The sequence below is a fragment of the Mizuhopecten yessoensis genome, unplaced genomic scaffold (assembly GCF_002113885.1).
Source record: "Mizuhopecten yessoensis strain PY_sf001 unplaced genomic scaffold, ASM211388v2 scaffold11103, whole genome shotgun sequence".
In the NCBI taxonomy this organism is placed as follows: Eukaryota; Metazoa; Mollusca; class Bivalvia; order Pectinida; family Pectinidae; genus Mizuhopecten; species Mizuhopecten yessoensis.
The window spans coordinates 63674-81412 of NW_018408881.1; the positions used below are offsets into that span (position 1 = coordinate 63674).

Consider the following 17739-nt stretch of genomic DNA (forward strand, 5'->3'; position numbering starts at 1 on the left):
CGAGGTTCATGGATACATCAAATATTAGGGACTATATTTTGTAATTATAGAGCAAACATATCTCGAGATATTTAAGTACAGTGTGTCAAGAAGAAAACAATTATGAATAATATTTAAGGTTATGTATATTTAATTGAAAGAAAACACTAATCACTGAACTTGCGTTCTTTTTTTTATTTTTACAACAGATTGTTGCATTCTGGGAGAATAAAACTGTAATGGCCGCGAGTACCTGACATGGAATCAGAATATACTGGCGGCTAGCAAACCCCTTAGAGGGTTTGCAGCATGTGCCGCAAACCGATCACGGATATGTTTAATTTTTTACCAAATACTCTAATGTGCGATTGACATATTACTTAAAAATGGCCGTTAAGCGTAAAGGTGAGTTGAACGTCGGCCATGTTCGGAACATAAACAAACCGATACGAACATGTTATTTAGTAGTACCCGCTCTTATTCATGTCAACACGATTTGTAATTTGAAATGTATCATCATCGTTTTTAAAACAATGAAACTTGCCATGTGATAAGAATAAGACGATATATGTAATTAATCGTCAATGTCCCAAGATTACTAAAACATTTTAACATGAGTTTCACCTTCATTGACCCAGATCTTAATGTCCAGATTTTACCTCAAGATTAGTGTATTATGTGTGTTTTTACATCTGTAATGCTGTTTTGCCATTGTGTCAGTGTTACAATCGACAGGTTCGCGTTAGATTTAATTGGTTTACTGCATGTCATGATGTGAGGAATGCAAATCTGCACTTAAAAGTGCAATTATTTTTTTCCGAATGATACCTGTCACCATGACAACTATGTCAACTATTAAGCATCTCTGAGGTTCCTCACAGGGGTATCAACAGGAATACGTCACAGCACATTTTTTTTTTCAAGTTACAGTGATCTTACAAAGACACAAAGTTACTGTTTTACAAAGACATATCTTTCAAAGTGTTACTTTCACATTATCATTGAAATGGATGGCATGTTGCTGAATCTGTTTTCACCTGGAAGACAAGATAAAATCAAGTTTGAACATTTATTACGTATCTAATCTTTACCCAGTGTAGGTTTAGTTACATCAATTTAATAATATACAATTTTCAGACATTTGTGTTTTAATCATAAATTATCAAAATCATATATGTATATATATATATATATATATATCAATAATCAGTACTACTGTAGGTAATTTTGGGGCATAATATATCATTATATTGAAATGATATAAGCACCTCCTTATTAAATTACCAAACAGAATCCATTCTGGACCTTTATATCTGATTAACAAAATATAATACTACACCATGTTAATACAGTCCTGCAATCTAACAACTTTTTTTCTACTGTTTTAGAAAAAGAATATACCAATTTAGACTTATCATTGCAATACATGTATGTCATTGTTAAAATTACATAAATAAATTGGTTTACAGGGACTTCGAAAGGTGATTATTATTTCTTTCAGTGTTCAAAGGTAACGGTAGACATAGACACAATCACCATGAATATCACTGTAGGTTTTTGGAAAATTTTGAATTAGTTAACCAATTCAAGATGTCTATTAACTTAATTCCTATGATATGTGTTATCCAATGATAAGTATATATAGTAGCGAACAAAAAAGGGTTTTGTTTATTCATTCTTTTCCTTTATTATTACACATATTTTCTTAATTAGATGTTATCAACCACTAAATATACAAGCAAAATGTTCTTGGTAAATGTTTGGTCTTTCAGAATTTTAGAAGGTCTATAAAAAAATATCTCAAAGATCAAATGTAGATTATGTGTAAATTCTAAGACTTTGTTCTTTTTATTTTCAGATTTTCAAAAGGCAGCTGCATTTCTTCATGAATTTCTTCTGAAGTTAAATGAGGATTCAGAATGTGCAGAGTTACGAGATACATTGAACCTTGCTCTTCTGCAACTGCAGAAGTATTATCGATTGTTACAGAATCGCATTCACGAAAAGAATGCCCAGGCAACATCGACATCGCTGTCACTTACAGCCAGAGGACTGAGTCCTATGACTCCTTTCGTGGACGCACCAGACAAATTTCAGTGGCGATGGATGAACTTAGATTCGTTACGAAGCCTAACGGGAATCAGTAACGAGGAGAGTATAAACTTTACCAGGTTACCTCCCATTATACAGGCTGTCAAGGAAGGCAACTTTGAAATGTGTGTCGAGTTAATTCAAAATGGTAAGTTCTCAGAATAATTAATTGCAAAATGTTCAAACCTTAAGGAACTAATTCATTAATATTATTCTTGACATACTGTGTTGATTTTGCTGAATGGAGTTCTGGCATTTTATGATTGTATAAATAATTTATCAGTGTGACAGTCGGAAACAAGTGACTAGATTAGATGAGTCACCTGGTATAAAATATTAGCCGCTTCCTCTCTTTAGTTCATCTGGTAGAGCATACGACTATTAAACCAGAGGTCCCTGGTTCGACCCCTAGTGGAGGCATTGAATACAGAATGACTTGTTACATTGGCGCTCACATAGGAACCTAGGACTGTTAACCAAAATTTTCAGTCATACGTATACTATATGTATACGTATATAAGAGTAACCATGACCCCTGGAAGACTTGAGATAAGTTATTATCTGAAGGGGGATATTTATGTCATGCACCCTGGTACAACATACTAGCCACTTTCTATCAATTTGGCGAGGGGGAATTTCTCTTAAAAGTTCATGGTGTATATAAAGATCTTTAGACTATTCCGTCTTTGCGTATTGCAGAGTTATCTTCTCTTGTTAGCAGGTATTGATTGTTACGTCATCTGTATGTGAGAGTAACGTCATCAATTTTTCNTGCAGAGTTATCTTCTCTTGTGAGCAGGTATTGATTGTTACGTTATCTGTTTGTGAGAGTAACGTCATCAATATTTCAGAAAACAACGCAATTTTCTCACACAAACCAATGACGTAACAATCAATACCTGCTCACAAGAGAAGATAACTCTGCAATACGCAAAGGCGGAATAGTAAACCAGAGGTCTCAGGTTCAACCCCTTGCAGATGATCAGGCATCGAAAAAAATTATTACCTCAGAGGGGTATCGACTATTATTGGCTGTTATTTTTTACCAGGGTGACAATTGTTTAACCAGTGTTTCACGTTAATGGCACTTTAAAAGTGTTATATGGGGAAATAACTACTAGAAAGCTTTCATCAAAAAAGAATAAAGTGAATATAACCATCGGATGATCATGATGACCTTTTCAAATCGCTGATCTACCTTGGTCCATTGTTTATCAGTTTCAACCATGAAATATTAGGACAAATTCTCAAACAGCAACGTATGTACATCAGTGATCAATCTACAATTTATTTTCATGGGTCTTTTTAACTTTTGATTGCTAAAAACAAAGGGTCCCACAATTTGAAATTTAAGTATTTCCAAAAATTCTACGAGTCCCATCAAAATTCTTTGAGTATTAGATGACAAGATGTCAGGAAATAAATTTGCAGGATTGAAGAGTTAGACCAAATATCAGGGGCGGATCCAGGATTTCCTAAAAGGGGGGGCCGGGAAATATTTCTCAATAGTCAACGGTGTGCTGCTTAAGGCAGCACCCCGAGCGCATAGCGCGAGTAGGGGGAGGCAAGGGGTTTGGGGGATTTCCCCCAAAAAAATGTGTTTTCTAGAACGTCTCAAAAGCGATTTCCCGTGTTCTGAGGATTGTTTTTATGTTTAATTAACAAGAAGAAGAAAACATATTTTAAGTATGGCCCGAAGACCTTTTTTGTGTACTGGAAAGAAAATTTAAAGTTTCGGTTCAAATTCTCTATCAACAGCGTGTTTTAGAAGTCAGATGGTATTATTATAGGGGCAACCTGATGATGACAAATGTATGAATCCACAGGGGGCTTGTTCATTATTACCTAATTTGGCGTCCCGCCCGTAAGGGGGATACGAGAGGTCCACCGTCAAAAAATAAATGTAGGGACGCACAATATCTAGTCTTCAGACATTGTACCTACAGTACAGTACTTCATGTAATAGTTTGTCGTACAAAAAAACAAACATCACCATAACATCGTTGCTGTTTAATTAATGAGTTACTCATGGCATCACTAAGTTGCTAAACAAACGGATAAGTTCAAATCAGTGCGACACCCAAGGCCACTAGCTATATAGTCTCGCGTTTTATAATTGAAATGTCCACGCTGATTAACTCATGTAAGGGCGTGCATATTACCAACAGTCAGTGGTACATTTGCTAAAATATCTGGTTAAAATGGTACAACTTAGGAGGCACATATGCGTCACCTTTAAATTTAATTTAAAATTATCATACTTGTAAGTACAGCATATCATCTCATTCTGGTACGTACAACTTATTACTACGTACACAATAGTATTCTGTGTGAAGATACTTTCTTGTACGTACACGATGGTAAGCTATAAGTTCCACAATGAGATATTATGTTGTACATACAAGATAGTTAAACAGTTCCAACAATATATATAATACCAAAATAATTGAATGGATATGTTTAGTTGATTATACATAATATTGTCAGCCGAAAAAAAACTTGATCGTTCTTGTATAATGATATGATTAATATCGCCCGGGCGGTTAGGAAGGTTACAATAAAAAGTATTAATTTTCAGATCATCTATAACGAGCGGTCAATAATATAATTATGCAACTTATGCTAGTATATTTCCGCCGAGCGTTGCAAGTTGCAACTTGGGTTTTTGCAGAGGTGGTAAAATAAAAATAAATAAACACTTTAGGGTCAAGTTACAAAGTAGACGAGCGTAGCAATGCCAACAAATATTGTTTTAAGGTGGCTCCACACTTTCGCAATTAACCAGCAAAATTCGTTGAAACTTTCATATAATGGTTATGCAACTATGCAGAGTTAATTTTATGAAAATCTAAACATTCCGATAGTTTGGGGAATTTTTTGGACAAAATACCAAAAAATTGAATTTTCGCCACTTTTAATATTTTCCGGGTTTTTTTGTGTGTGGCATTGTTCGGAACAATAAAAACAATAAAAAAATGAAAAGAAGCATTTATAATTAATCCTACAAATATTTTATTTATCGCAAAATATGTAACACATGTTACACAAAGTGTTTTTTATTGAATTTGAACGGATAAAAGTGATTATCTACAAGCTAAAAGCAAACAGGACACACAGATCTATACATATAGAGTGGGAAATTGAACAAAATATACACAATGGCTTTATAATTAATTTATTTTACATTTTACAATCACTTTGATCCGGGTGAGAGTTATCTTCCTTGAAAAAAATCGGAACTTTTTGCAGAGGGATGACATTTACACAATGACAGTTGTCTCTGTTTACATATAACAAATGATGGAAATAAATCAAAAATATGATATCAAAATTATCAATTTATTGTTCTTTAATGGAACCAAATTACCCTCAGTCATGTACACTTTGGACATCATTCCACAGTCCGCTAACTCACGGTATATTTATAATTACATGTCAGGTACATATGTGACCAGAGGCTATCGCATGGTATGCCGTTCTCACGTGCCCTCACACATGCATTTCATAGGTATCTTGATATTTTACAAAACATTATTTTCACAGAGTAAGTAGACTACATTTGTAAACACGATTTAATCGACAGAGCGAAACTCCCTCAGCTTATGAACTCGTGTAAGCACGTGATATGCACATATGAGGTTGGTACGTCCGCATTCCATGTGTTTCCTATATGACCTTCTTGAGGTCGTCTGGTCTCATGTCACTGTCTTCCCGTGAGTCTGTTTATGTCAATGAATTGGAAAGCTTTATTCCTGAAGTACGTGTGATTATACATTTCCCGGTAAAATCTCGATATCGGGTGTTGACATATCATCGGCACGCACGTGTACTATTGTTTACCAGGGGCCTGTTCGTTTATGCGGAACAACCGGTTTGACCGTTTATAAATGTAACAATTCCGGGTATAAATCCTGGCGGACCTACAAATGTGTATGCAAGACTTGCAAGGCTTTCTCAAGGCTCGCCTGAAAGCAGCATCAGATAACTAGGTCCTACCTTATTTAATAAACGAACAACAGTGGTCCGATCGGTTTGACCGTTTAAACGCAAACGGCCCAGGTGTTACTATAATTTGCACTACGATATTGAATACCCGATACGCAAAACGGAAATGACGACACGGTGTACATGCACATTTCGATCAAGATAATTGAGTCCGAGCTGTACTTTTTCCGGAAGTACGTCACGAAAATGGACGCTGATGACGATGTGTCGAGCCACCTTAATAAAGAAAATATAGTAAAAATATCAGATAACGGATACCCACAATATTTACTAGGATGCCNTAAAAACAAAGGGTCCCACAATTTGAAATTTAAGTATTTCCAAAAAATTCTACGAGTCCCAACAAAATTCTTTGAGTATTATGACTTGGGACTCATATACATGTATAGATTTGTCACTGTACATGCATGTTTCCTTGGCTTTGGTCCATAGTTGTGCATGCTTAATTTTGAGACTAATCAGAAGAAGCTAAGATGACAAGATGGCCTCCAGTTTGCTGGAAATAAATTTGCAGGATTGAAGAGTTAGACCAAATATTTCTCAAAAAACTAAATGTGACATCGACTTTAATCTTGACCTCAGCACAAGATGGCCTCCAGATTGCATATGTTACTGTTTTCAGAAAACTATCGTTATCCTATGATTTCTTTAATTTCAGGGAAAATTCTATTTGACTTCTGTAATCACTATAAATGCCAAGAGTCATCTGAATGCCCTAGTCATATTCCACCATAACAAATATATGCCATATATTTATATGTGATCATAGCGAAAATGCAACATTTGTTCCGTTCATTTAAATTAAAGAAAGCATGTTATTGATCAATGAGTGATGAAAATCTTTGAAAGACTTAACTACTTCTTTAAATTGGTGCCAGCGAAAGGGTATGAAACAAATTTGGTCAGATTTGTTACTGTCCCAAAGGGACTCAATATTGTATACAATTTTGTATGTATGTACATATGATGGATGTGCCTTATCAAATAAAAGACAAACTCAAGTAATAGAAGGTTCAATATCTGGTTTTATTCTCTGCCTTTTACGATGATATTTTGTATGGCGTATATAACGGCCAATGACTTCAAGCACATGACAGCTAAAAATTGAAGAGGAAACTTGGAACAGAATATTCCCCCCCCTCCCAACAATAGCTGTTAATACTGAAATAAAAAAATAATAAATTGTCATTAGATTTAGAAAGGTAAGCAATCTGTTGTCCAAGTAAGAAACTCCAATTGAAAAGCCAGTGCTGCCTAGGGGGAGAGGACCTAGCTGAACTCAATAAGGGATGCAATAGTAAACATTTTTAAGACTTCTTCTGTAAGGGTGGTGGGATTTGAACCAACTTAGGCCCAAATCATTAAATTGTCATTTGGTCGAGGAGTTTAAGTGTTGTATAAATCCTCAAGGATATTGGACTCCTATATGGGCAGTGGAATGAGGCTTAAAAGGGGACTGCAGTAGACTAAACCTTTTAGTTCTGGTTAAGAGATTGATGTCGTGGTACAGTCATTTGATTAGCTTGAGTCAGTAAAAATCTGAGATTACAAGCAATGAAGTTGTTACTGCAATTATTTCCCCTCAAATTCTTGGTCTATAGTTTAGATTTATAGCAAAAGGAACAAGTGAATGATGCAGGTCTTATAGACCTCTTGTATATTACTGTAATAAGTGGAGTGCAAGATGATGATGAATGTTTAGAAGCTGAGGCTGGTCTCGTATGGTCAACAACAATGTTATTGTATACTCAAGATTTAATTGGGTAATAAATGTACATTTTTTTTTGCTGACAGTTCTTTTTTTTCTTAGTGTCTGTAAAAAAGAAGATATTCTTTTCTTTTAAAGGACAATGCATATTGCAATTTGCATTACATTGTCCCCATATCCTTTAAATTTTGAAGCATAGAATTTCAAAAGTATCCCCCCCCCAACCCACTTTTCTTTAATTATTCCGTTTGAACTATGCAACAGGACCCCATTTATGACATATTCTGCATTCAGTGCTAATACTGAGCATTGAAAACAGGATTGAAAATTTTCATTGATGGTAATTCAATTATTTCTACATTTGTAGATATTTCTTGTATAGAGGAACAAGATGGAATCGGACGGACAGCATTAATATACGCAGTACACTTTGATGTGTTTGACATTTTGAAGTGCCTTTTGGAGAGTGGAGTTGAAGTCAATGCTACAGCTCATGGTGAGTTAACACTGAAATAATGCTGCGTTATTACAATTTATTGCTGTGGGGGAAAAAATGGCAAAGAGCTATGGTTTATGCCTGTTTTGGCCCCGAAATGCATCAACATTCAAAACGTTTAAAAGAACTTTGAAATGACTGTTTCTTTAATTTCGAATACTTCCCAAATACTATTATGAAAATATTTATTTATATTTCTAATTATTGTTGCCATGGTAACAAGTTCAAATTTGCATAAATTAGAAAAAATTGAATATTCAGTGAATATTGCGGTATTTTGCATAGTTTTTCTCCTAGAAACTATAGAGCGCATGCTTGAACAAACTTAATATCAAAGGATAATGTGTAGGCACCTGTAATACATCTTCAGGAGAAATACAAAGTTTGTTAAAGAGTGCGCTCTATGGTAGTATCTAAGAGAAAAACTAGGTGAAAACCTGTCAAAATTGACTGAATAATCAAATTTCAATAATTTGTGCAAATATGACCTGGTTACCATGGCAGCCAAAATTGAAAATACAAATAAATGTTTACATAATAGTACTCGGGAAGTATTCAAAATTACAGAAACAGTTGTTTGAAAGTTCTATTGCAGATATTTAATTTTGATGGATTTGGGGGCCAAAAGAGGCCCAAACCATACATGTAGTCCTTTCAACCCCTGTGGTAATATGTGTTTTCAAAGGATACAAATTGATAAGCAATAGCTGAGCAAAGCCTCAGCCATGACAAACAGAATGATTATTGTTTTTTGTTTGGCTGTGGTAGAATATTTGACTGCATGTTTTATAGATGCATTTGAATTGACAATGAGACTTTGGTAACATAATTTCTGATGGCCCTAGGCCTACATTACATGTGATAGCCCAGTCAGTGGGAAGTACTTCACTAGCGTACAGGTATATATAAAAGTGAAAATTATTATGATTTAGAAATGCCTGCGTTTTTTTATACTGCATAAATTGGGGCAAAAACATACAACTTCTACACCCAAATATATTTGCAGGTATAAAGATTATAGATTTAAACAGATTTTAGAACCATTGCAAATGTAAAAAAAAAACCCACTGCAATCACTATAAAAGAGTCATAAATGCAAACAGTTCTACTCCATGGAATAATTTCCACTTTTACTAGTGTGATTTTCCTATTGTTTACTATAAAAGTTAAAAAAATTGATTATGTGGTGTGGAAATGCTTGCATTTTTTATGCTGCAGAAATTAGTTCAACATTTATTTACCCCAGATATAATAAGTTATATATATGAACTTTTCTATACATGATAATTTCCACTTTTACAATATTTGATGGCCCTGTGTAACGTTATCATCGGATGTCTAGATTCTGATGTATTTGAGGTTGTACTGACGATAATGACATTATGTTACAGATGGATCTACAGCACTACACCAAGCTTGCCACGATGCCAACCACAAAGCCCTCAGCATGTTACTACAGTATGGAGGGGATTTCACTATGCAGGACACACAGGGGCGTGCCCCCATCCACTGGGCCGTCACAACCAAAAGTACCGAGTGCCTCAAGGTAAGGACATTGTGTAATGCATACTTGTATCCCGATTCACCCTGAGGAAGGATTTCCTCACATTTTTTTTTTTTTTTTTCATTGCCATTGTTTTTTTTTATTTTATTTTTTTAAAGTTCTGTAAACTTCATCACCAACATATGTTATGAAACGCTGACTTAACATTTTACTGTGGTTTCTAACACCGACGACCAAGTCCTAACCCGATATGTCTACGCAGACAAAAGTTTCCGTTATTACATTATTTAGTGACAGGACTCCGAAGCTTTGAGTGAGGCAACACAGTAAGGAGCAAGAAACATGATAAATATAAGTTGTTAAAACTTGTTTCATAATTGTTGTAAAATAAATCAAAATTATATTTTATATTTTAAAAGTGTACCATAAAAAAATGTGACGTCAGTTTGACCTAGTTTTTGTGTCACCTGAGAGGTAAAGTTGACATATATAAACCGGCTTGCATCACCCACACATTTGTTAGAACATACATGTGTAAGGGTGCTTATTTATTTTCATGAAATTTCCTATGCTTACTCACAATAATAACTTGCCGTACTTCAATTTCAAAATGAATTTTCAAATCAACATGGCTGCCAGTGGCCTTCTTGGAATTTGTAAAAAGTAATAGTTAGTTTTATTTTGGATGCATAGGGCCAAGGTCAAAGGTCAGACTTCTGTAACTTGATAATCCTGCAAATTTTACATCTATCATTGGAATAAGTTAAATAGCTCAAATATATTGAACAAATTTTGTATTATCACCTTGCCATTTCCATTCAGTTGTGAGGTATTCTTTGTATGCTGTATGTATAAATTTGTTACATGTCTACAGTATCCACCATAATTAGTACCCAGGGCACTTAATAATTGGCTTAAAGGTGGGTTGGGGGGGGTTGCTTATTAGGATAATAAAATGTAAGTTATGATAGAAAAAGATATGCAACTTCAACTGTTATCACCAAAGGATAAAATAAACATTCAGAAATGTCTGGAGATTTTGAAACCATTTCCTCCAATAAAAAGGAGCTTGAGGAAGAGTGCTAATTATGGCAAATACGGTATACTTTCAACATTATGACTGACGGATGTATCCTGCACCTTCATGAACTTGTCATTAACATCCGGATATCGTTAACAATACAAATATATATAGAATGCTGTACACATTGGATATAACTGACAAAATGTCACATGTATATATACTTGTATCCAAGCAAGTATACAGTCATGCTTATTTACATATGATGTATTTTGCATTTTAATTTGATCCTTGGTGCACAATCTTTGTAAACCTGTCCAATACACGTGAAATAAGCTGCACATTTTCAAACATTCCCAGGTATTTTAAATGTCAAACAGAAAATTTAAATGTCATGAAATATTCTCCCAATCCCTCAATATCAGTACCAGATTACCTGTAGATTTATATTCATCAGGTTTTCCTTTCATACTTTTTTTGTTTTCACCACTCACTATTTATATAGACAAATATTACTATAGACATTTCACAGTATTAACTCAGTCACCCCTGAAGACACTTTTGAACTCTTCCAATTCAAAGGTTGGAATAGTCCATCATGAAATTTCAGGGGTGAATGAGTTAAACACTGTTTCCATATATAAATTATGGGGTTGGGGATAATTAGAGCCGGCTATCTGAATTGTCCTCTCCCGAGATTTGTACCAGGTTATGTCCAATTTTGTGTATACCCGAGGGATTATCGGGCCATAGTTAATTTGGTCTGTACTCGTTTCGCCGGTTTTATTTGTGTTAATACTTTCAATGCCTATAGACTGTGTTGAGTGGGGAAGGTACTATTGTTAAACGTCTTATTATGACAAAGACATTGTCAGCCGTGGGCCCGTGGTTCATGAGCACCACTGGAGTGTCCCGATGATTATACGATGTAACGACTTCAGGGTGTTGAGTATTTACTCATTTTTGGAAACCTGTCATTACCTGCAGGTGTTACTTGGAACACCAGTATCTGTACCTAGCCCCAATTTCATCGACATTGGATTTTCTTACATTGGCCCTTTCACCCCTAGGTAACTTTAGTAGACTCTACCATGCATTTATCGGGACTAGTCCATTATGGTCTACAGTGGTGAAAGGGTTAAGGAACCTTCATAAAACTGAGATCAGTGCCTGAAACCTATTATTCTGTCCAGTAGTTCACATAAAGGAAACAATTGCATGTTTATCAAATTTATTCACCACAGATGCAAAATGTCTGATGAATTGGTCTCCAAGAGGTGCAAAATGTCTGCAATTAATTAAGGTTTCAAAAATCCGATGTCTTTCATTGTTTTTCATTAAAAAGCCTTCTTCTTAACAACCATAAAGCCAAAAGTCATGATATTTGGTCTTAAGCTTGTTGGTGAGCAAGGCTATCAGTTAGTTCAAATAAATTGCTTTCTTTTCTCAAAACATCTTATAAGTGAAAATGTGTCCTTAGCATAAGCTCCACCATAGGGTAAGCATTACTTAACTCATTCACCCCTGAAATTTCTAAATGAACTATTCAACCTTTGAATTGGAAGAGTTCAAAATGTGTCTTCAGGGGTGAATGAGTTCAGCTACTATAAAGAGAAAAGCTTACCTGGTATCTTATCCAATGAAAGTTTTGTAAGTAATCCACTTTTGAATACAAAAAAATTGTGAAGAATTGTGAAGAATTTTCAAATAACTTTTGGTACAGAGTTATGAGGCTAAGAAATCATTAGTTTGTCAGGTCTTTACATTTGCCCTTGCTGAGAGAAATCAAGTTTTAATCAGATGTTGAATGAATTACATTAACACTTGTTGAAGGTCACAGTGGTCAAATGTATAAAAACGTCAAACATCTTTTTTAAATAAGTTTCTAAGGATATAAGTATTTTAAAGTAATAGGAGTCAAAAGTAGAAAAAAAAACCCCGAAATTTTCTACTGAACTATAAGGCTTATATAGAGTCATAATATTTGTGTTGTGACTTGCTGGGAAGGAGGGTTTTAAACTTTGTTCAAATTGTATTTCAATTTGGCACTTTCTTCATTTTTCACCACATTTTCATCTAGTATACTGTAATCTCTTAAGTTATAAAAAAAATAATTCGCTTAAGGAAGTTTTACAAAATTTAACTGAAAAGGAGTAAATATTTGCATTCTTTGCTATCACTACCACCTTGCCTTGTTTTAATTGTCTCCATAACAAAGAAGTTGTCAAGTGCAAAACCTTAGCCCATAAAGAGCTGGTACATTATTTATTGCAGCTCTACCATTCATTTTATCGGGATGAGTCCATTATGGTCTACAGTGGTGAAATCATTGATTTTCCCGACTCTGAAATCCATCGCTGTGTTGATGTCAGCTTTGATGACTAATTGTGCTGTACTGGTTAGATCTGTCAATGCATGATCTAGTGTGCTGAATGATTTAGTCACCCCTGTTACATCAGCATGTAGTCATTGTCACGTAAATCCCATTTCTTCAACACGTTCACCTGGCTGGGGTGTTTTTAATCATATTATTGTGTATTTAAAGCAGTTTAAATATATATATGCCTTCCATTTGTTCGTTATTGCCTGTTGATTTTTATTTAATCTCAATTTTATTCCAAAGAAACTGTAATATACATATTTATGTTAGATTGAACTTAAGGCTGTATGTGTACATTGTATTTGAAATATCAACCTACTTGTATATGTGTATATCATGCACAGTATAAAGGAGCGGATCGCTCCGTAAATTTGACAACCTAAACTTATACACACTGTTGGAGTTACTTCTTTGCCCCATGCACAGTATATATATATATATCCTTTTTCTCTTCTCTTCATCAATCCTAGATCAAATATTTTCGTAAAGAAAATAACAATACGATTTTACATTCAACCACATAGATGTACATGCTTTTCCAAAATGAAGGACACAGATGTCATGCTTTTGAAATGCTATATTTCTATTTGGTGCAGGGCTGTTCTTTAGGCAGCATTGTTTTTTGTAATTTTCATGTTATTATGATACAGATGTCAATTTTTTTGAAATGCTGTATTTCATGCAGGGCTGTTCTTAAGGCATCGTCAGATACCCACGGCTGATTTCACTTCGGTACTCGCTCAATACCCACGGCTGATTTCGTTTCGGTACTCACTCAATACCCACGGCTGATTTTGCTTCGGTACTCACTCAATACCCACGGCTGATTTCGTTTCGGTACTCACTCATCATGTGATGAGTAAGTACCAAAGCGAAATCAGCCGTGGGTTTTCGACAATGTTCTTAAAACAGCATATTTTTTTGGTGATTTTCATGTTATTATCGATATTCAAAACAACCATGAATGTTAATAGTGTAATCGTCAGTAACATCCTAGAGATTATAACAGTTTTGAAACTTCAGATTCAACTCTTCACCATGCATAGTTTTTCTTCATACGTACTGTTGGTGTAATAAATGTGACAGCCAGGTAAATAGATAATATTCTATATAATACTTACCACATACTCATGCATAACATATTTATATTAACATATATAGTATTGTATGCCTCTGTCGTTTTATGGGTGGGGGGAGTTATACAGTGTTACCCGTGTCTATCTGGGTATTACATCCTGTTGCATTGCGATTCAGTGGCATGAATCTAGTGATTTCATTTAATTTCTTAAAGTAAATTTCGTAAAACTTTACACAAAAGATCAAGTATGAGAATACCTTCAGTGAGTTTGTATTTCAGGATCCCAGGGTCTATAAGTTAAGGTCACTGTTGGTATTAACCACACAGCTAGGGGGGACAGTGATGTCTCACACATTTTCCCCTTATTTTTGTAAATTGAAAATTTCTTTTAACATTTGCAATAAAATTTGGTGTGTTTGATAAATATTATCACCCTACTGTTGTGTGCATATTTAGATAAAAAATGAAGGATAATCTATTCAACGCACAATTCATTTGTGTATTTTACAGTACCTGATTGGCCACAACGCGGATGTGAATTCACGAGACAAGGATGGGTTATCTCCCTGTATGTGGGCGTGTCGACTAGACCACATCAAACACTTTGAGCTTCTCAGCTCCTCTTCCAACTTCAATGTGGACGATGCTGACGGGATAGAGAGAGACAACAATGGCCGCACATGGATGCACTGGTCCATTAGGCGATCAGAACCCTTAGAGTGTCTACAGGTTTGTGAAGCTTACATATGATGATAACATACCGTAAAAACCCATGTAATTTGCGCGCTTTTTTTTCAGAAATTTAATACCCAAAGTGGGGGGTGCGTAAAATACACAGGTATAGAAAATTTCAAGTTTTTTTCAGGAAAAGATCGACGATTCTGGGAGATCGCCATCTTGGATTATTTCCCTTATTTATTATACACGGAACTATAAGACAAATGACGGTCAACAAATTTATTTATGTCAAACATTAATAAAAGATACATAATGTGTTGTTATGTGAGTTTATGTGAAAAGTATTATTAAATAGGTAACCGTTAACAAAAAAAGTTTAGCCAAATTCCTATGCCAGAGAATCGCCGATCAACTTACGACATTACGTTTCAACATCTCGGTGCGTTTCCCCATACTATTACGAAAATGTAGTTGTTCAATTTAAGCTCCGTTCCATGTAAGTTCTGTAAGGTTTTTTCAAATCGCCTATGCGTAAACGTATAGCATGTTTTTTTTATATACAAAGAACTATATTAGTTAGGGCCTTTTTTGGCCCCCAAATCCATCAAAATTAAAAATCTTCAATAGAACTTTCAAATGACCGTTTCTTTAATTTTGAATACTTCCCTGGTACTATCATGTAAACATTTATTTGTGTTTTCAATTATGGTGGCCATGGTCACCAGTAAATATTTGCATAAAAGTAATGAAATTTGAATATTTGGTCAATTTTGACCGGTTTTCACCTAGTTTTTCTCTTATAGCTACCATAGAGCGCACTCTTGAACAAACTTTTTCCTTAAGATGTATGTACATACACATTATCCTTTGAAATCAAGTTTGTTGTAGCATGCGCTCTATAGTTTCAAGGAAAAAAAATCATGATAGTATTGAGAAGTATTCAAATTTAAGAAACAGTCATTTGAAAGTTCATTTAAAGGTTTTGAATTTTGATGCATTTGCTGGCCAAAAAACGCCCAAACCATACATAGTCCTTTGTTCTAAGACGGTGTAGTTTTGGAACAGATTTAGTGACGAAGTGGTGATGAACAGGGTAGATTTATTACATCTCCCCTTCAAATGAAGGGAGACATATTGTATTAGTACTGGGGCCTGTTCGTTTATGTGGAACAACCGGTACATCTGCTTTTAAATGTAACATTTTTGGGTATTAGTCTTGACAGACCTGCAAATGTGTATGCAGGCCTTGCAGGGCTTTGTCAAGGCTCGCCTGAAAGCAGCATTAGATTACTAGGTCTGACATTATTTAATAAACCAACAACTGTGGTCCGGCCGGTTGAACCGTTTAAACGAAAAAGGCCCTGCATGGTTCTTCTGGTTCTTCTAATTTGATCTTGTTTGGGCCTTTACTTTTAAACTATTAAAGATATCTTGATGAAACTTGAAGTATACATGTATCACCCATGGACCATGTGTAGTGCACTGTCATTAGGTCATTGTGACCTTGACCCCAAGGTCAAATGTCAAATATGTGTAAATTTTTCAGGAACATCTTGTCTGGGCTGTAACTTTTAAACCATTAAAGATATCTCGATGAAACTTACAGTATAACTGCATCACCTATATTTTATTACAATACAGTGTCGTTAGGTCATTGTGGCCTTTACCCCAAGGTCAAAGGTAAAAAAAGTCTGATTGTTTCAAACATTTAAAGGTGTACACCAAGGTGATGCCATTGGTCCCTGACTGTGACTTACAATTTTACTTGAACTTAGTATGCAAGTATATAAATATATGATGGTATTGTAAATTCTATCCAAGCATCATTTGTGACTATAGGGTCAGTGTTATGGCCTTCTGTAATGGTCCCATTACAATTAGAACTTGGTCATATATGCATTTTATAATTAATCAGTAGGCAGTTCTTCTAATGATCAGGTCAAATAAGTGCTAAGTTAAAGATATCCTGAGAAAACTTGCAGTATCCTTTTAAACCATTAAAGGGGAGACATACGTTTTTGTTCACAAAAACAAATCTCTTGTAAATATGAAATTTTACTTTCGTTTTGGTCTTTTTTTATTTTTGGCTTTTTAGTCTTAAACATTTAAGGGCCAAATTCAGCAAAGTGTTAAAAAAATCATGAAGTTAACTGCAATAGTAAGTACACATGAGCAGGTTCAGACTGCTTTTAAAAAGCCAGATGGTGAAAATTAGTGATCCTGAAATTATCATGGTTTCAAGAATTCTTTTTCTGATTTTCATTTTTTCTTTACAGACATTGTTGACCCAGGAGACGGCAGCTATAAGGGATGAGGATGGCAAAACAGTACTGCTTCTAGCCGCAGAAATGGGTACGTCTAGAAGCATTGATCAGTAACCGAAGGGTACCTAAAATGGAACACTTTTTATATATACGACCCACCTTTTTTGTTTTTCAATACAAATAAATGGTATCTATTCTAAATCAAAATTTATATATTTTTAATCAATTTGAAGTAGAATTATATCTGCCTACCCCATGTATGTTGCTCATGAAAAATATTTGGTGGGGCTAAACTGGGATTCAAACCCAGGACTTCAGATAGTTATATTGTCGCTCTAACTGATTTAGCTACTCAGTCAACGGAAGTGTCCTGCCCAACTGTTCTACAGATGTATCCAAACAGAAGTTAAGGGGAGGTAACTGCATATTGGAAAAAACACCTAGCAGTCGGACAGGGACCCTTAACTCATTCACCCCTAAAGACACATTTGAACTCTTCCATTTCAAAGGTTGGAATAGTTCATTATAAAATTTC

The 17739-nt window shown here is 34.9% G+C and overlaps 1 protein-coding gene across 2 annotated transcripts in view; it reads left to right on the forward strand.

Moving 5' to 3' along the window:
* Window positions 1-214: 214 nt before the first annotated feature.
* The window catches only part of LOC110465855 (espin-like), a 39270-nt gene continuing 21745 nt past the window's right edge, over window positions 215-17739 (forward strand). For both annotated transcript variants that reach the window (XM_021521964.1, XM_021521965.1), the window contains exons 1-6: window positions 215-384; window positions 1838-2218; window positions 8151-8279; window positions 9671-9825; window positions 14773-14991; window positions 17217-17292. In XM_021521964.1, the coding sequence (XP_021377639.1) occupies window positions 366-384; window positions 1838-2218; window positions 8151-8279; window positions 9671-9825; window positions 14773-14991; window positions 17217-17292 (979 nt within the window). In that variant the 5' untranslated portion in view covers window positions 215-365. The remainder of the gene's footprint in view (window positions 385-1837; window positions 2219-8150; window positions 8280-9670; window positions 9826-14772; window positions 14992-17216; window positions 17293-17739) is intronic.